Source organism: Symphalangus syndactylus, chromosome 16, assembly GCF_028878055.3.
Source record: "Symphalangus syndactylus isolate Jambi chromosome 16, NHGRI_mSymSyn1-v2.1_pri, whole genome shotgun sequence".
In the NCBI taxonomy this organism is placed as follows: domain Eukaryota; kingdom Metazoa; phylum Chordata; class Mammalia; order Primates; family Hylobatidae; genus Symphalangus; species Symphalangus syndactylus.
Window position 1 is genome coordinate 92275443 of NC_072438.2, and position 25556 is coordinate 92300998.

Sequence of the window (25556 nt, forward strand, 5' to 3'; positions counted from 1 at the left end):
TTTCCCCCTTCCTCTGTCAACTGATCATATTAAACACTTTTATGCCACGAGTGATAACCAAAAAAAAATGCAGTGAAAATGTCTGAAGAACTTACTTGGTGTAAAAGCAAATCTGTGCTTGCATAATTCACAGTATTCTTTTCGACTGTGTTTCAGCCATTGAACTAAGCTGTAATTGTAAATAGATTGATAAGTACAGTGTTTACAACATAGAAACATTACAGTTCTGTTGAAAACATTGTTTTTATTAAAAATATATATCACAGAGCTTTTAGTTTCAAAATTTTCAAATTTAGAATATTCTTAACTTCTTGTAACTGCCTTCTAAGAATAAAAAACTACAATAGCTAGAGATAAAAACAACACATTTTTCCACCATTAAAAAAGGTTCAATTAATCAAAACTGTAATTTCCTCAAAGCAAAATGAACATGAAAGAATCTCCAAGCATCAACATCAGTTTTAATCCTGGTCTGAGAATACTGGTACCTGGTAGCTAGGTCTGAATCCTGGTTCTGCCACTAACTGGCTGGCTATGTAGCCTAGGACAAGTTATCTAACCTTCCCATGCTTCAATTTCCTTATCTGCATAATAACAATACTCCACCTCATCACAGTTTTCTTATAAGGATTAAAAATGAGTTGAGATGTACAAAACACTAAGAACAGTTCTTGGCAAAAAGTACTTCATAAATGTAAGCTACTATTATGCCAAGCAAAACTAGAAAATCGTAACACTTTCACAGAACAAAATAAGCTCTCCATGGTAGAAACAAATAATGGGTAATTACGTGTACCTGGAAGAGGATACACCAAAATAACAGCCATGGTATTAAGAATTAATGGATAATTTCTTTTCCAAATTTTTGAATTTTTACAATAAAAGGGCTTTTTTAGTTTCCTGTGCTCAGGACAATACAATAAAAATTTTAAAAATAATTACAGAGAAAGTACATTGAAACGATCCGTTACTGTATACATGACAAAACTGAAGCTCAGACTTACACAACTTTCTAAAAGTATGACTTACCATTCTTGATGGATAAACTTAATACTGCCAGTACATACACAAGGATGATAAAGCGGTTTCTCAGGTGTTCCTTCCGACCGACACACTCTACATATGTCTGCCAATGAAAAAGGAAATTTGAATTTCCTTTGGTTATAACTTTTTTAAAAAAACAAGAAACAAGCACAAACCAAAATATTGGACATTAAGGCAAGGATCTATCACTTGACAAAACATTAATAGTATGTTGAATGGAAAGTTGTGATTAAGTTGCTATTCAAGTGTATATCTAAAACTAAAAAATTCCTAAATAATGTATTAAAAGATAAGTTGTTCCTCTGTATGACAGATTTTAAATAAACCAAAGCCGAAAATAAGAGAAACAGATGTTTTTATTTAAAACTGCACTCTCCACAACAAATAATAAAAATATGTAAAATCAGGTCACCATTAGCATCCTAACAGTTTTAAACTCCAGTCTTAACAATTTAACGGTTTAAAGTCCTAACAGCCTAAACTCCACAAAACACATCTGAGGACTCACCACAATAACAGCAGTTAGAAGACACGCTTTTCGTGTCACCCCATCCCACAAGAGTGTGAGGTAGACAGACACAGAAACACACACACACACACACACACACACACACACACTTTAAGGGTTGGTGGGGGGAGGGGATATCCCAAAGCCACAAAGGCACCAGGCCACAGAGAGATGAGCTGGAAGCCACCTTAAGCAGAAGGGACAGTGCTAAGGGGTCCTTGGACCGCAGCCCACCCCTCATGCCCAGCACTACAAGACACTCTAGGGGCACATTTGTCTGTCCTTCTGCCTGGAGTGGCCCCAAAGCAGCACGATGGCAGAGGAACCGCGACTGATCCTTCGCACTCTGGCTCTAAAGCTCCTACCCGAGTCCACTTAGGGAACCCTGGTTACAACTTTTATTTTAGACTGTTCTCAGCTATCCATCAGGGCCAAGAGCCAATCCCTAGTGGCCTATTGGAGGGAGAATGGGCAGAAACTTAATGCACACTTTCGGCCTGCTCTCTCACAGGGAATTCTTCCTTAACGAGGACTTACTACAGTCCCGATCCCCATCACTAATGGACTTAACAGGTCTCTGGCATCCATCGGATTCAAGTGAGCACATGCCGAGAGCAGTGTGGTGCGTGGTTAAGAGCGTGGCATTTAAGAGCATCACAGGCCTGTGGCTACTCTTCTGTGGGTGGGGGTGCATGCCTTTTCTAGGCTGGTGGAGAGCTCTATCTGGTTACTTAGTGTGCTAACCAGTTGGGTGATCCAGAGCCTAACTGCTCAATCTCAGATGGCTGAGTGCCATTTGTCTAAATTGGGGGATGCCGAATGCTCACCTAACTGGTTAGCATGCTACTCTCCCTGGTTATCGATTAACTACTAGTCAAATCTCTTCATCAAGTAGAAAAGCCATGCACCCCCACCCACAGTATAACTATCAATGGGACAATCCTGTCTGTGCTGGAAGCGGGTAAGGTTGCTCATGTTCAGTCAAATTAAGCTGTCTCTACTGCTGTTGCCTTTGAAAAGGTTTCAGCTATGAACACAGACCTTCCCCCTACCATGACCCAAAGGGCTCTGGTTTCCTGGAAGCTGCTAGTGGGTCATGGGCATTAATGCAGTGGTCAACATCACATTTATGTTCATAACTACACAGGACCTGAACATCTTTAAACTTCCCACTTTCACCTTCATTCTTGGTTAATGAAAACATCCCTGGCAAAAGCTTTCACTCTGATCAGTCTTATTACTGGCCCAGAATTTGAGTCCTAGCGGTGCAATACTAATGCCCCAACTGCCCTGCTTAATCAGCTTCCTCAAAGTTCTGACACAAACAAAATAGAACCACGCTCCCATTCCATGATTCCCACCAGCAGTATCCAGGCAGCCCATGCTACTTTGAACACTAATTTTCTTCAAGTGCACACTTCAGCTCCAGGGAAACTCAGGGAAGAAGAGCCCATAAGGTACCAAAAGACAAGAAGCATGGACTTTCTTGCAATGGACCCCGGCAGCACGTTAAGATCCAAAAACAAGCATTTTAACTGCCAGGAATTCAGCACACCACATTGAAAGTGGGATTACCATGGCTGCCAGCACCAGGCTTGTCCTGCAACAGATCCTCTTTAAAGGATTTAAACTGGACTCTTTCCAACTACAGGGCCTTGAAAGAGTTCTATGTTGTTTTAATCACTATCCTCCAGAGTTGGGAGTGGGTAATTTGTGCGCCTGCTGCATTCTTTAGATAGGGTATTAATTTATCAGGCTCTCTCTCTGCAGAACCAAATTGAGATTCCCTATTAAGATTCTTGGTCACAGTGGTCGCCTCAGTAGGCACTACAACTGCCACCTAAGAGTGACAGGGCCATGGCGGGGGTGGGGAGAAAATGTGATTGATCTAGGTTACCAAGAATCACCAGAGTCACTGGAGCCGCAAGTGTGGATCAGTTCTACAATAACCAGTTATCTATATAGGAGCTGAACCCTCATCCAGCCATTCACAACAACACCGTGGATTAACTTTTGAGACTGGCATGTGCTACTACTGTAGGATCTACCAGGGAGGGTGGGTGCAAGTGTGGATGTACAGATCCCAGGCATAGGGTCTGGGATCCCTAGCCCACATTCAGATGGCTGTGCAAGTAGGAAGTAGGGCATAGCAGCCACAGCATGACAAAGGGTGTCCCACCCGTGGGACGCTGCCCTCCAGGAACATCGTGACGGGTTGGCCATTGACCATGGCCTGGGGTATGGCAAAGATAGTCCCGTTGGCACACTGCTGCCTGTGAGATGCAAGGACAACAGGTAGAGTGATATCCACGTGGGTACAGCAATTGGTCACCTGGTGGGCTCATTCCATGATACAAACACTGCCACCTAAGCAACCTAGCCCTACGTGGCCTGAGAAAGCTGTGGTCGGGACCAAAGCAGTGGCAAACTCCAGGGCACACTCACCCACAGGAAGCACTGCTCACTCCAAGTGGATGGCCAGCTAGCGAATGGTGGAACAGGACAGGTGGAGTGGGGAGAGAGACATGGATCTCCACTTAGAAGGATGTAGACACACACATGAATTAGGGCACTGATTTTTCAGAAGAGCCCTGTCCTTCTGAATGACAAACCAACAAACAAGATACTAAGCAAACCCAACAACTCTAAAATCAAGCCCCAGGGCTCTGCTTGGCCTAGAGAAGAGAACTGGGATCCCAAGTTTCTCACTCAGAGAATGCAAAGACACAACTACTATCCTAGTAACACTTAAGTTTTTTGTTGCTGTTGTTTTTCTTTAAGAGACAGGGTCTTGCTGCGTCACCCAGGCTGAAGTGCAGTGACACCACCATAGCTCACTGTAACCTCTAACTCCTGGCCTCAGGCAATCCTCCCATCTCAGCTCCCAAAGCACTAGGATTACAGGGGTGAGCCACCATGCCCAGCCCCTAAGACTTCTTTTTCACTTATTGTCTTGCCAGTTTGCAGTGGTATTTTCTAGAGGCTATATGAGACAATAGAATGATTGCAGCTAGAGATGAAAAGACCCAGCTGCTTCTCATTAAAATAGGTATTAAAAAGATTGGCAAATATAAAATCCACTTTCCTCATCAATTTTCGGAGTTTGGAATAGTTATTTTCACGAAAAATCGTATTTATATTAACACATAATGAGTGTTGTTATTTTAGAGCAAATTAATAAATACTTCCAAAATTGTTCTTCAAGGAGTTCGTCAAGAGGAAGAACAAGTGCATTAATCCATTTGTTACTTTAAGTGGTTTGGATTATATGAAAACAATGACAGGTTAGGTCTCAAGTGGGGAAAAAAAATAATCCTAAAGGGAATTCTAACATATCATTATTTCTAAGCAGTATTAATAACTCTTTAAAATCTCCCTAGTATCTATTTTCACAGAGTCAATTGTATAATCAAGTATAAAAAATTCTAATGAATGGATTAATGATCACTATTGCTACATGCTTTTAAGTCAAAACATATTTTATAAAACTACTGAAATGACCACATTTCATAAAGCATTATATCCACTAACAATTGTACACAGACATGATAAAAGAATAAAGATCTTTAAGATGCTGTGGGTTTTCTCCCCCCTCAGTTGGGTCTTAGGAGAAAAATGAATATAAGGAAAATGAAAATTAATTTTCTGCTCCATTATGGAGCAGAAAACATCAAAACCCAAAATGATGTTTTCATATTCTCAAAATTAATTTTAAGTAATTAATTGGCATTTGATCTTCCATGTCTCTATGTCTCTTTTTTTTTGGCCTACTCACATTGGCAGCAATAAAAATTTCTATTCTGAAATATCTGTGGGGAGTGGGCATTACAGGAGCACACCACCACATTCGGCTAATTTTTTTAGGAGATGGAGTCTGACTATGTTGCCCGGGCTAGTCTCAAACTCCTGGACTTAAGCAATCGTCCTGTCTCAGCCTCCTGAATAGCTGGGATTTATAGACGCCAGCCAGCAGCTCCCTGTATGTTTTTTAATTTCTATTTGGTATAATGTACTAGAAACTTTAATGCAGGCGTTTTAAAAGACTAGCCACTGCTTCAAAGAAAAAAAAGGTGTAAAAAAGGACAACATTCATTTGTTACTTTGACGTCAGTTAAGAACTACCCTTTATTTCATTACCTACTGATATGGTTTGGCTTTGTCCCCACCCAAATCTCATCTTGAATTCCCATGTGTTGTGGGAGGGACCCAGGTAATTGAATCATGGAGGCAAGTCTTTGCAATGCTGTTCTCGTGATAGTGAATAAGTCTCACGAGATCTGATGGTTTGAAAAACAGGAGTTCCCTCACACGAGCTCGCTCTCTTTTTGCCTGCTGCCATCCCTGTAACTGATCTTGCTCCTCCTTGCCTTCCGTCATGATTGCGAGGCTTCCCTAGCCATAGGGAACTGTAAGTCCATTATAAATCTCCTTCTTTTGTAAATTGCCCAGTCTCAGGTATGTCTTTATCAGCAGCATGAAAACTGACTAATACACCTACCATCTCTACACACAGTTCTAAGCACTCAGAATGTATTCTGTCATTTACTCCCCTCAATAACAATCTCATAGTTTGGGAAACTAAGGTTGAAAGGGGTAGGGTAATATAACACATCTAAGGTCACACAAGAGTAAGGAAAAGGCAGTATACAAGAGATCTAAGATATTACTGAACTGTCACACTTTCAGAAAACTGGCTGGAAATCTAAGAATAGCTAATTCTATTTCAGTTGCTGAGAACCAAGTAATTATCAACCAAGCACCAAATGAGGATTAAAAACTAGCTCCCAATTCCAAGAGTACTCTCCTTTTGATCTTATCATGCTTCTTCCCCACAACTACCTTCATCAAGCAATCAGGTTATCGTGAATGTTTTATTTTTTTCATAATGTCAATATTCTATTTATCTGCTCCTCCAACTTTATCATATTCTCCCACTTGCACGGTAGACTGCTCCCTCTAGTAAAACATACATTACTGAAATATAAAGATAAAAAATAACCAGGTAGTACAGCAGCTAATTAAAAAGTAGTTTTATTACTGCCAACCTGAACATTTCCACAGTTTACCAAGTTCTCTTTCTTTGTGAATTATCTCTTCAAGTTCTTTGTCCAGTTTACTAATCAAGGTCTCAACAGTAATAAAACTAAAAAAACAAGTCAGCTTTGTGCTGGGTTAGGTAAAAAAAAAGAAAGAAAATGGTTTGAAAAAACATCAGCGAAAGATCGGAACACACTCACCAAAAGAGGAATAAAAAATTTTAAATGTTCAAGTCATTCAAGAAATGCAAATTTAAATCACAAGAAGATGGTGATGGTTGCACAACAAGGTGTATTTAATGCCACTGAAGTATATACTTAAAAATAGTTAAAATAGCAAATTTTATTACATACACTTTACCACAATCAAATTTTTTAATAATCACAGTAACGCCAGGTATGGCAGCTCACACTTGTAATCCCAGCACTTTGGGAGGCTGAGGCAAGAGGATCATTTGAGCCCAGGAGTTCAAGACCAGCCTGAGCAACATAGGGAGACCCCCATATCTACAATAAAATTTTAAAATTAGCAGGGTATGAGGGCGCCTGCTTGTAGTCCCAGCTACTCAGGAGGCTAAGGCAGGAAGATTGCCTGAGCCCGGGAGCTTGAGGCTGTAGTGAGCTATGACGGCGCCACTGCACTCCAGCCTGGGTTTATAAGCAAGATCCTGTCTCAAAAAAAAAAAAAAAAAAAAAAAAATCACAGTAAGATACCCCCATACCTATTGAAAGGGCAAAAAAATGAAAATAAAAACACCCTTACCAGACAATCCAGAAATCCTACTTATATTTAACCTGATAAAATGAAAACTTATGTTCACACAAATACCTATGTGAGTATGTATAATGGTTTCATCCTTAATTCCCCAAAACTAGAAATAACCAACTCAAGAATTCCACACCTGGGTAATAGATAAACTGTGGTACATCCCTACAATAAAATACTAAGCAATAAAAAGAAATGAACTAGTGATACATGCAACGATGATGTGGATAACCCTCAAACATTATATTAAGTTAAAGAAACCAGACTCAAAAGACTACATACTGTATGGTTCTATTTATGACATTCTGGAAAAGGCAAAGCGATAGGGACAGAAACAGATCAGTAGTTGCCAGGGGCTGGAAATGGGGGACAAAGTTGACCATAAAAGGGTAAAGGATATTTGCAAGGGGGGGTAATGGAACTATTTTATACCCTGACTGTGCTGGCTATATGACTGCATGTATTTGTCAAAATAGATATTAAATAAGGTAAATTTTACTCTATTTAAATACTTTAATTTGAAAAATGAAATCAAAAGGCCTTCTACAGTAGTGTCTACACAGACATGTGGGAAGAACGAACAAATAAGAAAGGATGACATGAAAAAAATACTTGTTCCCTCTCTAAAATGTCATCTAATGAAATTGTAGATTGAAGTGTACACCCAATGAGCACATGTTTTTCATCCAACCAGGCAGAAACTGATGTTGTTAGGGACTGCGGAAATCATCAGCATTGGTCACCAAATATTTCTCACTTTCCACTTTCTGGGCATACGCTGAAACTGCATTTCCCTGCCACCTCTGAAATTAGGCATGGACATGTAACTTACTTTGGTCAATGAAATATGAGGTACAATGACAAGTATCCCTTCTTGGTAGAAGTGTTTGAAAGCCAATGAACACAATTCATCACACTGCATTTTCCCTGCCTCAATGGGCGTGGAAGCATGCAGTAAGGGATGGAGCTTCCATCAAGCTGGGTTCCCCAGTGACTACAGTTAGCAAAAGCACTTCCCCCTCCACCCACATTGGAAAATTAACTTTTTTTTTTTTTTTTTTTTTTTTCTAAGAAACAGAGCCTTACTTTGTCATCCAGGCTGGAGTGCAATGGCACAACCATAGTTCACTGCAGCCTCAAACTCCTGGCTGGGCATGGTGGCTCACACCTGCAATCCCAACACTTTGGGAGGCCATGGTGGGCAGATTGCTTGAGATCAGGAGTTTGAGACCAGCCTGGTCAACATGGTGAAACCTCATCTCTACTAAAAATTACCCAGAACGTGGTGGCGCACACCTGTAGTACCAGCTACTCACGAGGCAGAGGCAGGAAAATCGCTTGAACCTGGGAGGTGGAGGTTGCAGCAAACCGAGATGACACCACTGCACTCAAGCCTGGGCAACCAACCAACGGAGCAACACTCTATCTCAAAAAGAAGCAAACAAACAAAAAACACTCCTGGGCTCAAGTGATCCTCCTGCCTCAGCCTCCCAGCTGAGACTACATGGGCACACCACCATGCCTAGCTAAATTTTTCTTTATTTTTTGTAGAGACAGGGTCTCACTATCACCACGTTGCCCAGGCTGGTCTCAAACTCCTGGGCTCAAGCAATCCTCTGGCATTGGCCTCCCAAACTGCCAGTATTATAGGTGTGAGCCAATGTGCCTGGCCAAGAAGTGATTAACCTTTTGATGCTTTATGCTCCTGAGGTTTAGGGTAGTTTGTGACTACGACATAACTTAGCTGATCCTATTTTATACAGAATCTTAGCAGCTTTGCAAAAACATGAAGCAAGTACGACTATTACAAACATACAAAGTCAAAAAAATAGCCTGTTTTGTATACTAGTTCCAATCCCACCACCCAAAACCTCAACAGAGTAACAAGGCCAAGGCTACAAAAAGAGAGTGAAGTCTACAAAGGGCTCAGCTTAAAGTCCTTTAGTAAAAATTAAACCACGAAGTAGGTTCTGTGGCAGATTGAGGCTCTCCCCCATCAGACTCATATGCAGTAAAATTATGAATCTTGCTCAGGCCAAAGTAAAATCAATGCATCTTGCTTGTTATGAATACAAACTTACTTAGAAACAATATGGCAAAGCTCTTCCTGGTTTTCAAAGGGAAATTTCTATTTAATCCTGTAGCACTTTTTGTTGCTGTATTTGAATACCTAATGTCTTTACACACGCATACCTTTTAAAGATTCCACCATAGAGCTTGGCTCAATAAACAATAGTGGGTTTTTTAATTAAAAAAACTTCAAATCCTTAGTAATTTTTCAAATTCTTATGGAGATTGCCCAGGAGATGGGAAAGAAAGAAAGAAAATCACTACCAATGAGAGGAGGTTATCAAATTGGAGCCTACTGTGGAAGTCAACCCATTCCATCAAAGTTTTTCTAGCCAACAGTACAGTTCAATATTTTATCCTAAGTGCCTACTATGAGGAAAAAAATAAAACTCTATGTTTTGGGGTACATGTTATAACTCTTAAGCTATTATCTATCTTGAAAGTTCTTTGATGTAAGACTTCAAAATCTCTCCACTTCTGGTGTTAAAACAGTGATAATTTAATATACAAAGGATTACTTTTTATTACTAACAGACTTTAGTTTTTAGAACAGTCTTAGATTTACAGAAAATATTAAGAGAGTACAGAGTTCCCATATACCCAGCAGACAATATCCCCTACTATTAACATCTTATTAGGATTTGTTACATTGTTGTTACACTTAACCAATATTGATACACTGTCATTAACTCAAATCCACAGTTTATTCCGATTTCCCTAGTCTTTACCTAATGTCCCTTTTCTGTTCTAGGATCCACATATATTTAGTTGTCATGTCTCCTCGGGCTCCTCTGGGTTCAGGCGGTCTCTCAGATTTTCCTTGTTTCTGATGACCTTGACAATTTTAAGGAGTACTGGTCAGGTATACTGTAGAATGTCCGTTTATTGGAAATTGCACGATTCACGAACAGACTGGGGCTATGGGTTTTGGGAAGGAAAAATCACATAAAGTGGCATCTTTATTATATCATATCAAGGGATATGCCATCAACATGATTTATAACTGTTGGAGGCCGAAAGATTGAGGGTCGTGATCAACTCAGTATACTACTGGAGGCTATAAGAGTGAACAGCAAACTGTTCTCATAAACGCAGAATGTTGGCAAACTGACAAACTGCCTATGCCACCCAGAAGGAATGCTGAAGGCAGTCATGCCCCAAGCTCAGTGTTTCTTGTGATTAGGTACATCTGAAGCCTGTGATCAATTAAGCAGCTGACCAATCGTTATCACCTCCCCCCTGCTCTTTCTACCCAATAAATATGAAGGGCTGTGGAAGCTAGGCTGCTGCCTTTGCTCACTAGAAGCAGGGAGCTCTCTTTTTCTTCCCCTGGACCCTTCCTTTAGAAGTTTCTTTCGTCTTAAGTTTTCATTTCTACATTTGTCCCCCTTCACTCAGTCTCATAATGATGGTCTCAACTAGTAACAGCAGTAACTGTCATAGTGACAGTCTCAAATAATAACCGTGGCAGTATGCCACATATAACTGTTAATGTCGACCTTGTTCATCTGGCTGAAGTAAACAAGGAATGTTTAATATGTAATTATCAATAAAATTTTTACAATTAGTAGCTACAATTACAGTAGACAATTTTGAAAATATATTAAAAATATTACTCAAAGTGTCTGCAGATTACCTATATATCCCAAAATAGGGAAGTAGCTATATAAATGGTGCACATTCACTATATGGAATGTATACAGTCCCTTAAAAATAGCAAATATAAGGCTGGGCGCAGTGGCTCATGCCTGTAATCCCAGCACTATGGCAGGATGGATCACTTGAGTCCAGAAGTTTGAAACCAGCCTGGCCAACATGGCAAAACCTATCTCTACTAAAAATACAAAAACTAGCCAGGCACGGCAGCATGCGCCTGTAATCCCAGCTACTCAGGAGGCTGAAGTACAAGAATCATTTGAACCCAGGAGGTGGAGGTTGCAGTGAACCGAAATTGTGTGACTGCATTCCAGCCTGGGCAACAGAGCAAAACTCCATCTCAAAAAATATACATATATATACATATATATGTATATATAACTATTTGCTAATATGGAAAGAAACATAACATTTTTAAATGACCACACTCCTTTATTTCCAACTAAGTAAAAACACCATAGCCTAAAGGAGAAAATGCAAAAAAATGATAGCCACTGTAATTGGTCAGACGAGAACATGGGTAATTTTTCTTCCTTTCTCGTCCCCAAGTATATCGTGTTTAATTGCTACTTTTACAATTACAGGCAGAAAAAAAATGTTTAACTGCTCAAATTTTACAAAAAATATTTCCTTTTTGAGGGTGAGAGTATACCCATAAACAAAATATATGGGTTTGGGAATTAGGTCTTGCAAACACAGCTTAAAAATTCCAATTCTCGGCCAGGTGCAGCGGCTTGTGCCTGTAATCCCAGCAGGCTGAGGTGGGCAGATCACCTGAGGTCGGGAGTTCATGACCAGCCTGACCAACATAGAGAAACCCCACCTCTACTAAAAATACAAAATTAGCCAGGTGTGGTGGCACATGCCTGTAATTCCAGCTACTCGGGAGGCTGAGGCAGGAGAATCGCTTGAACCCGGGAGGCGGAGGTTGCGGTGAGCCGAGATCGCGCCATTGTACTCCAGCCTGCGCAACAAGAGCGAAACTCTGTCTCAAAAAAAAAAAAAAAAATTCCAATTCTCTATGTACCCCAAAGTTTACTTATTTTAGCTCACCAGATTACTATCGTTACTAAATTAAAAATTCACCTGTACTGTTGGTCCTGGAAGCCTGAACACTGCACTTTCTGGCCTCCTTGCCAACTAGGCTTGTTAGAGTCTGTCAATGAGAAGCACTTCTGTGAGATCAGAAGAAGCAGAGAGGCTGGGTGCAGTGGCTCATACCTGTAATCTCAGCACTTTGGGCGGTCGAGGTGGGTGGATCACCTGAGGTCAGGAGTTCGAGACCAGCCTGGCCAACGTGGTGAAACCCTGTCTCTACTAAAAATACAAAATTAGCCAGGCGTGGTGGCGTGTGCCTGTAATCCCAGCTACTCAGGAGGCTGAGGCAGGAGAATCGCTTGAACATGGGAGGCAGAGGTTGCAGTGAGCCAAGATTGCACCACTGCACTCCAGCCTGGGCAACAAGAGCGAAACTCCATCTCAAAAATAAAAATAAAAAAGAAGCAGAGAAACAGTGAAACCATTTTCTACTTGTTTCTAAAAACCAGCAGTTGCAGCTAATGGCAGGTACTGCAGACTCCTGCTAACAGATACGCAAGTCATGGTGGAGATTCTGCCAATAGCTGTGGGCAACAAGCTTCAGCAGCACAGGCAATGATTCCAACAATTTCAGCAGTAATGAGCTAGTTATCCCTGTATCCCCTTCTCAACTCTTAAATTCTCCCTTTCAGTCCCTGTTCAGTGATAGGGACGCTAAGCTTTTCTTTTTTTTTTTTCTTTTTATTTTTGCCTGGGACAGTTAAACTTTGTCAGTAGAGGGTGCTGGAGGGATATCTAAGAAGAAAGGGGTGTTTTCTAGCTCCTGCCACACCATCAGTAGTTTTGTTTTAATGAACACCTTCATACAGCCCTGCTGATGGGGACCCAACACACTCCAGGACTTGCACAGGTACACACGGTATATCCCAACTCCCTCTGCATACCTGCACATCAACCTTGGCTCACCTGTACCCTGGAAGGTTGCTTTCTGCTCCCCAGAAGAAGTGGTGTACCACTTTACACTCCCACCAGCAGTATATGAAAATTCCAACTGCTCTACCTCCTTACAAACACTTGGTATGGTCAGTCATTCTATTACCATTTTAGCCACCCTAATAGGTATGTAATGATATCTCACAGTAGCTTTAATTAACAATTTTATTGAGATATAACTTATATGTCATAAAGTTCACCAATTTAAAGACTTCAATTAAGTATATTTACAGTTACACAACCATCACCATAATCTTTTAGAACATTATCATCATCCCAAAAGGAAACCCTGTAACTATTAGTGGATACTTCCTACTCCGTCTGCTCTCCCCAGTTCCAGACAACCACTAATTTCTCTATATATAGATTTGCCTATTCTGGACATTTCACACAAATAGGATCATAGAAAATATGTTCTTTTGTGACTGGCTTATTTCACTTTTCCTAATGTTTATGAGATTTATCCAAGTTGTACCATGCATCAGTACTTAATTCCTTTGAATTTCTGGGTAATATTCTATTTTATGAATAGACCACATTTATCCACTCATCAGTTGATGGACACTGGGTTGTTTCTATTTGGCTATTATAAATAATACTGCTAACTCATATACAGGTTTTTGTGTGAATACATTTTTTGAATTCTCTTGGGTATATACCCAGAAATGAAATTTCTGGGTCATATGGTTACTCAGTTTATCTTTTTGAGGAATTACCAAAATCAGTCACACTATCGTACATTCCCACCAGTAACAAATGAAGGTTCCAATTTTTCTACAATGCTCACCAACAATTGCCTGTTCTTTCTGATTATAGCCATCCTAGTAGGTGTGAAGTGGTATCTCATTATGGTTTTGACTAATGATGCTTAGCATCTTTTCGTATGCTTAATAGCCATGTACATGTATTTTTTAGTGAAGTGTCTATACAAATCTTTGGACCATTTAAAAACTGAGTTATTTGTTTTCTTATTACTGAGTTCTGAGAGTTTTTATATACTCCAAGCCCCTTATAAGACACATTTTCTGTATCCTGTCTTCATTCTGTTAACAGTGTCTTTCTAATTTTGAAAGAAATTCTGAATTTTGATGCCATCCGATTTATCCACTTCTTTTATGGATCATGCTTTTGGAGTCATACCTAAGAAATCTTGGTCTAACCCAAGATTACAAAGAATTTCTCCTATATTTTCCCCTAGAAGTTTCATAGTTTTAGGTTTTTCATTGAGGTCTAACAGCCTTTTTGAGTTAATTTTGGTATATGGCACAAGCTATAGCTCAAAGTTCTTTTTTTTTTTCCTACAGCTATTCAACTATCCAGTGCCATTTGTTGAAAAACGATATCCTTTATATTTTATGCAACTGCTTTTGCACTTCTGTCCAAAAATCAACTGTCCATGTATGTGTGGATCTATTTCTGGACTCTCTATCCTACACTATCAGACCAATGGATTTTAACAATTTAATTTTTTAAGGTGATTGCCATGTTTTCAGATACATTAAGAAACTACCACTTGTCAAATTTTGACATAGTATCAAAGAACATACAAACATCTGAAAATATTCATCCCTTTTCAAGCTATAAATCTGTGTGATGCCAAATTTTTATATACGCTAACCAAAACATTTAACAAAGTGACTGCAAAGGGAGAGATGAGAATCCAGTTGTCTTATAATAATCCAGATAACGTTATTTATTAACATATATTGAGTTTATTGTTACTTTTAAATATTCTAAATAATTTGTGTTCATTTTTCAGTTCTAATATGGTAAATATCTATCTTTATATATAAAACCCACATAAACAAAAGTCCTTTGGGAACACAATTTTAAGAATGTAAAGGGGTCCTGGGACAAAGCTTTGAAAACCACTACTCTAGCTACATCAATGCTCTTCAAACTGTTCCATTCATAGAAATGCCTCTTGACACTTTTCAAGGACTTGGAATGAAGAAATGAAACAAGCAGAAAACATTGTTGCACAGGTCCTAGATACATAGTAGACATGTACCCAATATTTGGTAAATGGGGAAGTAATCAAAAAAGACATGGAATCTCCAATATTCTATTTCAAAAGTGTTAGAACTGCACCCTAAACAGGGTAAATTTGTGTGTAAATTATACTTTATTAACCTGATTCCATCTTTACAGAATACATTAAGAGGTGACAGAAGGGAAGAAGAGAGACAGGAAAGTAAAAAGGGTATTATAGCCAGGCACAGTGGCTCACACCTGTAATCCCAGCACTTTGGGAGGCCGAGGCGGGCGGATCACCTGAGGTCAGGAGTTCAAGACCAGCCTGACCAACATGGAGAAACCCCGCCTCTACTAAAAATACAAAATTAGCCAGGTGCAGTGGTGCATGCCTGTAATCCCAGCTACTCGGGAGGCTGAGGCAGAAGAATCGCTTGAATCCAGGAGGCGGAGGTTGCCATGAGCCAAGATCGCACCATTGCACTGCAGCCTGGGCAACAAGAGCTAAACTCCGTCTCAAAAAAAAAAAGATATTATAATGAAGTTATAAAAAATAAGTGTACAGGGAATGCTTCCGTCTTCCAAGCCTTCAAGAATTCATGTCTGGCCGGGTGCGGTGGCTCACGCTTGTAATCCCAGCACTTCGGGAGGCTGAGGCGGGCGGATCACGAGGTCAGGAGATCGAGACCATGGTGAAACCCCGTCTCTACTAAAAATACAAAAAATTAGCCGGGCGTGGTGGCAGGCGCCTGTAGTCCCAGCTACTCGGAGAGGCTGAGGCAGGAGAATGGCGTGAACCCAGAAGGCGGAGCTTGCAGTGAGCCGAGATTGCGCCACTGCACTCCAGCCTGGGCGACAGAGCGAGACTCCGTCTCAAAAAAAAAAAAATTCATGTCTATCATGGGCTGAATTGCATTCCCCCTCCCCCCGTAATTCATGTGTTGAAGCCCTAACCTGCATGTATACATAATGTAACTTTATTTGGAGACAGGATCTTTAAAGAGGTAATTAAGTTAAAATGAGGTCCTTAGAGTGGGCCCTAATCCAATATGACTAGCGTCCTTAAAAGAAGAGATTAGGACATAAACGGACAACTACATCAAGACATACAGAGAGAAGACCACATGAAGACACAGAAGACAATCATCTACAAGCCAAGGAGAGAGGCCTCAGAAGAAACCAGGCCTACCAACACCTTCATCTCAAACTTCTAGCCTCCAGAGTTGAGAAAATAAATTTCTCTTAAGCATCCAGTCTGTAGTACTTTGTTACAGCAGCCCCTGCAAACTAAAACATGTCTAAAACTGAACTACTTATCTCTTTCCATTCCCATTTGAAATAGTCTAAAAATCAATCATTTTTAACTCCTCCTCCTTATATTACCTCCTCAATTACTATGTTCTATTAATTCTACCTCGGTCTATTTCTTCTTTTCCATTCCTTCCATTCCCTCTACCTTAATGTAAACTCCTATATCTCATCTAGCCTACTGCAACAGCATTCTAAAATACAGTCTGAATTATTAAGTTTTCCCTTGGGGGGGTCTTACTTCCTATTCACTTTTTAAGAACTCTTTCTGTTCTACCTGTATTATACTAAAAATAAGTGATCTTCATATCCTTATAGGAGAGAAGTAAAACCCACTAAAGTAAGCCTGGCCTGGAAGAAACGGGAAGTAGGCGTCTGGAAGTGGAGAGCCCAGCAATAATCACTCACAGGACTTCAGTCTAAAAAGTATTCTAATTGAGCAATGTAGCAGATCCCTTTTGGACTGTCTTACCAGCTCAAGAACGGACACAGCCAGTCACGATTCTTATTCTTACATTACCTTTCCCACCACCACCCAGCTACCTGGATTAAAAGGACAGGCAACTGACCCAAGATGAGCCAGTGAGATTCTAGCTTCCAGAAATTTGAATTTAAGACAAACAAAAACTTGTCTTAACCAGGAAAGAGACAGACTCAGTAACCCTGGGGGATTGGTTTCAGGAACTCCACAGGTGCCAAAATCCGCAGATGCTCAAGTCCCTTATGTAAAACAGCATAGTATTTCCAAGTAACCTATGCACGTCCTTCCATATACAGGAGTCCCCTGAACAAGAGTTAGGGGCACCGACCTCCTGCACAATCAAAAATCCACATACAGCCAGGCGCGGTGGCTCACGCCTATAATCCCAGCACTTTGGGAGGCTGAGGCAGACAGATCACCTGAGGTCAGGAGTTCAAGCCAATATGATGAAACCCCATCTCTACTAAAAATACAAAATTAGCCAGGCACGGTGGTGCATGCCTGTAATTCTAGCTACTCGGGAGGCTGAGGCAGGAGAATCACTTGAACCTGGGAGGTGGAGGTTGCAATGAGCTGAGATCGTGCCACTGTACTCTAGCCTGGGCAAAAAGAGCAAAACTCTGTCTCAAAAAAAACAAAAACAAAAACAAAACAAAACAAAAAAACACACACACATACAACTTTTGACTCCCCGAAAACTACTAATGGCCTACTGGTGACCAGAAGCCTTACCATAACAATACAACATAAACAGTAGATTAATAAATATTTTGTATTACTTTTTTTTTTTTTTTTTTTTGAGACGGAGTCTTGCTCTGTTGCCCAGGCTGGAGTACAATGGCACGATCTCGGCTCACTGCAAGCTCCGTCTCCCATGTTCACGCCATTCTCCTGTCTCAGCCTCCCAAGTAGCTGGGATTACAGGCACCTGCCACCACATCCAGCTAATTTTTTGTATTTTTAGTAGAGACAGGGTTTTGCCATGTTGTCCAGGCTGGTCTCGAACTCCTGACCTCAGGTGATCTGCCTGCCATTGCCTCCCAAAGTGCTGGGATTACAGGCGTGAGCCACCGCACCCAGCCTTTGTATTACATTATACTAGGTATTATGAGTACTCTAGAGATAATTTAAAGTACAGATCTGTGAACACCACAGTTTGAACTGCATGGGTCCACTTATACGTGGATTTTTTTCTTCAATAAATATATTGGAAAATTTTTTGGAAATTCACAATTTAAAAAAAACAGATGAACTGTGTAGCCTAGAAGGAGCAAAAAAAATAAAATTGTGCCATGAATGCATAAACTGTATTATATGTATCGCATACTGTATTATATGCTGTATTCTTACAATACGTATTGTAATATTATATACTGTATTCTATATTATATACTTTATTTTTACAGTAAAGCTAGAGAAAAAATTAAGAAAATCAGAAAGAAAATACATTTACAGCACTGTACCATATTTATTGATACCCGTCTGTTTACAAGATAAATCATTCCGAAATGGCCAGCAACCACAGCTACAAACCTCAATCTATGGCACATACGAAGCAATTCGACTTTTTCCTCATAATGTCATGCCTTTTTTCAGCTTCCTGGAGCACTTCCAGCATCACTTAGTGGCACCTCATATGGATCCTATCATGTTATTCAAAGTTTAAGGTACTGCACTAAATGCAATGAAAAATACAAGAGAATCCAGAGAGATACTTTTTACCATATACAATTTACTGGAGAGATGAAATGCTCATGCAGAGATGATTAGCTTCATAAGGCGTTTTAAGTGCATAGGATACTCGCAACACTTGAGCTCACAACAGCAACAGAAGGTGGCTACGAAATTATTATAGTAGCACAGTATGCACTACGGTTAATTTCATGCAGTTATGATTTAATATTGTATCTTTAAGTTTCTTTACATCTCTCAACTGTGAATGGTGCCATATACAGTCTCCATTACATGTTTGTGTGTATAAGTTTTAAGTAGATACGATACTCACAACACTTGAGCTCACAACAGCAACAGAAGGTGGCTATGAAATTATTATAGTAGCACAGTATGCACTACGGTTAATTTCATGCAGTTACGATTTAATATTGTATCTTTAAGTTTCTTTACATCTCTCAACTGTGAATGGTGCCATGTACAGTCTCCATTACATGTTTGTGTGTTCAAGTTTTGATAAATTTTAACAATTCATGACAGATTTGTATATATTTTATGATAGTGAGTAAAACAGACTAGTACCTACATATATTTTATGCATTAATGACATAACTTTTTAACTTTTTCACTATTTCTAGACTACACAGTTCATCTGCAAGTTTTTTCAAATTGTTGCAAATCTCCAAAACTTTTTCCAATATATTTATTGAAGAAAAAAAATCCATGTGTAAGTGGACCCACGTAGTTCAAACCCATGTTGTTCAAGAGTCAACTGTACTTTAAATTATCTCTAGATTACTTAGAATAATTATAACATAAATGTTATGTAGTCGTCATACTGTATTGTTTGGGGAATAATGACAACAAAAAAAGGCTGTACATGTTCAGTACAAATGTAATCATCTATTTTTTTCCAAGTATTTTCCATCTGACATTGGATGAATCTGCAGATGCAAAACCCAGATACAGAAAGCTGGCTGCGTATCAAGACAACTTATGTCTCACCTCAGCTCAAAACCCTCCCATAGCTCCCTATCTCACTATAAAAGTCAATGAAGTCCTACATGCTCTCTCCCCATTGGCTCCATATCTTTCTGACCTCATATTATACTTACTCTTCTCCAACTCTTTTACTCCATTACAGCTACACTGCTCTCCTGGTTATTTCTTGAATACTCTAGGCATGCTCCCATCTTAGACACTTCACATAGGCTATATTCCCTCTGTCTGGAATGCTCTGCCCAGAGTATCTGCATGGCTAACTCCTTCTCCTTTGCTCCTTCTCAGTGAGGCCTTCCTTTACTGCTATATTTAAAACTGCAACCCCTAGTGAGCCAAGATCGCGCCACTGCACTCCAGCCTGGGTGACAGAGCAAGACTCTGTCTCAAAAAACAAAAAACAAAAAACAAACAGCAACCCGTGCCCTCATATCATGGCACTTCTTATTCCCTCCCAATTCACTGTTCTCCACAGCATTTATAACCTTCTAGTTATGCCATATAATTTATTACATGTTTATTTTGTCTTAAGCTAATAACTATAATGTAAGCTCTATGAAAGAAAGGATTTTCTCTATATTGTTCCTTGCCTAGCCCAAATGCATAAAATAGTGCCTGGCTCATAACAGGTCCTCAATAAACATTAAACGAATAAATGAATGTACGCTTGGTCACAAGCGTGCCAAAACAGTGAAAGGTAATGTGTGGTAAGAAACATGCAGCAGACATCTCTGGAAACAAAGAAGACTGTGTGGTTCTAGAAAGAGAGGAACTAGCTGTCTGATTCTGACAACTTTCTATCCTTTTAACTCATTTCTTCCAAATTTAAGTTACCTCAAATTTTTGCCATAGTGATATAGAACATGATCAACCATACTACTCTTTAGCTTCACACTTTTCGAATGAATTTGTTCCATAAAGCATAAAGAACAACCGCTTTGGTATTCTGTAATAAAATTACTAAGACTTTGTATTATGCTGTGCTAATACAAGCAGTAATTTAACAAAATGGAAAAGAAAAAAAAAACCCTCAGCTTTATATCACTGAGCCAAAATGTGGGCATTCTATGACAAAACGTTTAATATTATCTTTGAGAACCGCACATCAACACTTGCAACATCTATTCCAATATTGTAGTGCTTTTCCTTAAAAAAAAAAAAAAAAAAAAAGTGTATCCTTGACTAAAGGATAGATTTTTCCTTGAAACTGAGAAATCTCAGTGCATTGCAGGATCAGACTCCTAACCCATAAAATGAGGAGGGCAAATGTCTAAGGTCTCCTAGAGCTCTGAAGTTTAAAAATGTGAGGATGGATAGCAGTTGACATAACACATCTGCACTCATACAAATAACATTTACACAGTAAGAATGATTTATCCATCCCTGTATTTATGAGAATGGACTATAAACCTGTTGATTTTACAAAAATTAATTTAATACTGAAGACACTTTAGAGATCTTTAAAAGCTAGCAAACAATTAGTATGAAAGGGCCATGTCGGAACTGAGTATTACTACAAATGCGTAACATTCTGAGCATTAGATTATCATATATGGTACCATCAGAAGCAAGCAACGTGCTATTTTTAAAAGGAAGAGTTACACACTATATGCATGGTAGATGTTTTTGTAACATTCTTAATCTCTTTGCTCAGAATATTAAAATATATTTTTAAAGAACAGAGAACCGGCCAGGAGCGGTAGCTCACACTCGTAATCCCAGCATTTTGGGAGGTTGAGGCAGACACATCACCTGAGGTCAGGAGTTCGAGACCAGTCTGGCCAACATGGCGAAATCCCGTCTCTACTAAAAATACAAAAATTAGCAGAGCGAGGTGGCGCGCTCCTGTAATCCCAGCTACTCAGGAGGCTGAGATAGGAGAATCGCTTGAACCCAGGAGGTGGAGGTTGCAGTGAGCGGAGATCAGGCCACTGCACTCCAGCCTGGGCGACAGGGCAAGACTCCGTCTCGGAAAAAAAAATAAAAATAAAATAAAATAAATAAATAAATAAAAAACAGAACCACAACAGTATTAGTGTTTTCAAAAGTAGGTGATACTGATTTTTTTTTAATTTAGTTATGTTTGGCCATATTTTGAATATCTCCTACCAAAAAATTTCTAATCAGATTTAAAAAACCTAAGTTGCATTTTTTAAAGAAATAATCTGTAATAACTGATTTCACAAATAGAAATTTTTTATTAGTTTTTTGGCATCTTTGCTCTATCATTTTTAATCCTCTATAACCCTCCCTTTTCCTTTAAGTGTTATTTCAACTTAAATTTAATTGTAAAAATGTCAGAAGACTTCCAAACTGGAATTTTGCAAAAGCAGGCATGAGAATACAGCACTAAAATTCACTTGCATTTCATGACTAATAATTTCATAAAGCAAAATAAAGTTCCCACCAAATTATATAAATGATTCATCCTATAGAGGGAGTGACAAAAATAAATTTCAACATTGGACTTTTAGTATACACTCATAAATAAGTATCTAATTTAAGTGCAGAGTCTGACAGACATGAGCTTGAATCTTGCCTCTGCCATTTACTACCTGTATTATCTTGGACAAGTTACTTAATCATACTAACCATCAGTTTCCTCATCTGTAAAATGAAAATGCCGACTACCTAACGATGTTGAGAGAATTAAATGAAATGTATATAAAGTGTTTACTAAAGCACATACTACACGTTGAGTCTTCAGCACATGTTATTGAACACAGGGAACAGTGTTCAATAAATAAATGTTATGTATACTTTTCCTGATTATAATTTTACAAGAGAAAAAATATATTTAAGCACTAGAAGTACAATGAAAATATTTCATGATTCCATATGTGCTTCAAGCACAATTCCTGAATTACCATAGATTACTGTCACACCATAAAAGTATGCAAGTAGCAATGCCCGGGCCAAAAGAATAAGAATTGAATATAATACGTCCATACTTATCCTGTGATAAATACATGCCTTACTAGATTTACTCATTAAAACCTGAATCTAAAAGGATGTGAAACCTACGTAGATGGAAATTTACACGCAAGGACCACCTGTCAAAAAGAAATAGTTCCCAACCTTCAGCAGTTTCGCTTTACGATTTTTTCCAAAGGCGTCTCCAGTGGCGATTAGCTACACTCAGTGTATATAATAAACACACTGTGGCATAATGAAAGGGAAATTATTTGCAATCAGAATGCCTAGGTTCAAATCTGTCTCTTACTACCTGTGTAAAGCTTCGACAAGCTATTAAAATAACGAAGCCTACATTTCCACATTTATAAAAGATAATACCTACCTATTGCACAGGCTTTTTAAGAAGATGAAACGCGAATGTACAACAAGTGCCACGTTACAGTTGAGGTTTTTATAAAAGGCAAGACTTAAAAAAAAAATAAGTCGTTATCAACTCATTACATAGATAATATCAAACTTTTTTCACTCATTATTGCACTCCATAACGGCGTTTGATAATTCATTTTCATTTAAAATCGCCAAAATCGCAACCCATAAGATTGAAAGACGCTTATACCCCCATAAATATACCTAAAGTAGAAAAGCATTTGCACCGATAACCGGAACATTAAAAAAGGCAAAATTTAGTAATTTCCTCTATAAACTCACCACTCATTTAAAAACACAGCTGGTTAAAAATAATCTACTACCTTCAAGTGGGTACGAAAATGCGCTTGAAGAGACATAAGGTGTGGACGTTTATATCTTAAGTATTCATTTCACAAGGGTCAGTTTGTTCAATGTAACCGTATCCAAAACACACGCAAACGCAAAACAAAACAAACAGAACCCTGCTTATAGATGTCAAGGATTTAAAACCAAATGGATCGCAACAAAAGAGCCCCTCCGTTTAGTAAACAGATTCTCGAGCGGCAGGCAAGCCGAGGACCGGGCTTTTCAATAGGGGTCAGCTCATTCCATTCGGCCGTCACCTGGCGGGGTATTTTTCGCGAAGTTTCAAAGTCAACAAAGAAGTTCTGTGGCGAGGGGGTAGGGCCTGGCAAGCAATAGGCAGAAGGACGTAAAGAAAGACAAAACCCAGTGGGGGAAGGGTGCGGAAAACGCCCCCGGACGACAGTGGCAGCGACAGCGGCCCCCTCTTCTGGGCCAGCGCGCGACGGCGGGGAGGGAGGCCACGCCGGCCAGGAGCAGCCCCGAGGCCCCGGTCCCGACCCCGGGCCCTGCCCGGCAGGGTCCCCGCCCCCCTCGGCGGCGCGGGCGGGAAACGGCCGGGGGGCGCGCAGAGGGTCACCTTCTGCTCCCCGGCCCAGAGGCCCAACGGGTGGGCAAACGGCCCAGGGGCCCGCCCCGCCGCGATCCAGCAGCCCACCTCGAGCGCCGCGGACCTGGCCGGGGCACGAACCCGGGCACCGACGCAAGGGCTCGGGCGCCGCGCGTCGCCGACTTACCTTCCTCCGCGGTGTCCATCTTGTCTGGGGGGGCGGCGGTGACGCAGCCACGAGGCTCCCGCGGCCAGGCGGGGAAAGAGGGAGGGGAGGAGGAGGGAGCCGGGCCCGGGCAGGTGCGTACGCTCAGGTGCGAGAGAGGAAGCGAGAGGAAGGAGAGGGGAGAGGGAGAGGGAGAGAGGCTGACAGAAAGCGAGCGACAAGGGAGGGGGAGGGGCGGGAACACCTAGGGGCGAGGCCTGGGCGGGGCGCCGAGGCGGAAGGGGCGGGAGCTCCCCAACGACCGGCGGTGTCACTTCCGGCGGCGGCGGCGCGCACGCTCGGTCGGCGGCTAAGGAGTGGGGGCCTCTTCGTTTGGGGCGCGGCGAATCCCCGCGTGCGCCGGGCCACCTGGAGTAGTCGCCGAGACTGCGCGGGACAGCGAGGCCGAAACCTAATGGGAGCTGAGCTTTGATGGCGGCTTGTGGAGGGACAAAGCAGGCGCAAAGCGGTGGGAGGAGGCTGCGAGAACCTAGCGCCAGCCCCAGCCGACGCGGGGGACAAAGGCCCCGGCGCGGGGCTCTTCGGAAGGAGGTGCCTGTGACAATGCGAGTCTGTGCCCCACGCTCCCGCACCGCGATGCCGAGGCCGAATGGCTAGAGTGGGCCCAGGCATCAGCATTTCTGTTTGGCACCCGAGCAGTTGTGCTGCACGTTTTGAAGAACTACTAAAGCCTGCCTGTGATGAAAAAGGCAAAAGCTGACTTCACCAAAATTATTCCCAGGGAGGCTTCTGCATTTGGCTGGAAGGACTATTTGAGTAAACCGCTGAGGCTGGGGGTTGAAACATAATCCTCCTCTAAGGGAGATCGGTTCCGATACCCCGAATTAGGGACGCTTGCCTGGGCAGAGCTAAGGGAAGATCAAAAGCCAAGCTCTGTCCCCGTCAGCACGTCACCCTCCCTCACTGTAATCCTTGACTGTTTCTCTAAATGAAGAATTATTTAGAGAATATAAATTATAAGGGCCGCCACGTCAGAATTGCCTGAGTGGGAGCAGTCTTTCCAGCCTCGAAAAATGTTTAAACAATATGCAGATGACCTAGGACAAATAAAGAATGCTAGCAACCGCTGTTATGTGTGAGTGGTGGAATTGGGAGGGCCCCTCCCCCATTCTTCATCAAACAGAGTAAGGTTTAGAATAAAAATAATGAAATATAGTCTTTCAAAAAGAGCAGCGCTTGACTAATGTTACTGATGTCACTCATGTTACTCAAGGCATGAAAGAACTCAAACTCTACATAATAATACCCACTGATTTCAAGGGCTGGCCCTGAGAATTAAGCGGACAGCCATTCTTTAAATTTGTTTTTTGTTGTTGTTTGCTTATGATTTTTTCTTTTTTTTTTTTTTTTTTTTGAGAAGGGGTCTCGCACTGTCACCCAGGCAGGAATGCAGTGGCGTGATAATGGCTCACCGCAATCTCACTATGTTGACCAGTATGATTTTCAACTCCTCTCTTTAAGTGATCCTCACGCTTCGGCCTCCCGAAGTGCTGGGGTTACAGACATGTGCCACTATGCCCTGCCTAAATATGTTTATATATACCACCTC

The 25556-nt window shown here is 40.8% G+C and overlaps 1 protein-coding gene across 2 annotated transcripts in view; it reads right to left on the minus strand.

Moving 5' to 3' along the window:
* The window catches only part of MARCHF6 (membrane associated ring-CH-type finger 6), a 79789-nt gene extending 55548 nt beyond the window's left edge, over positions 1-24241 (minus strand). The window contains exons 1-3 of one of the 2 annotated variants that reach the window (XM_055246298.2): positions 23969-24241; positions 1030-1126; positions 96-169 (exon numbers count right to left, since the gene is read on the minus strand). In XM_055246298.2, coding sequence (XP_055102273.1) covers positions 96-169; positions 1030-1126; positions 23969-23987 — 190 coding nt within the window. In that variant the 5' untranslated portion in view covers positions 23988-24241. The remainder of the gene's footprint in view (positions 1-95; positions 170-1029; positions 1127-23968) is intronic. The other variant, XM_063619930.1, reaches the window with a different exon arrangement.
* Positions 24242-25556: the final 1315 nt, after the last annotated feature.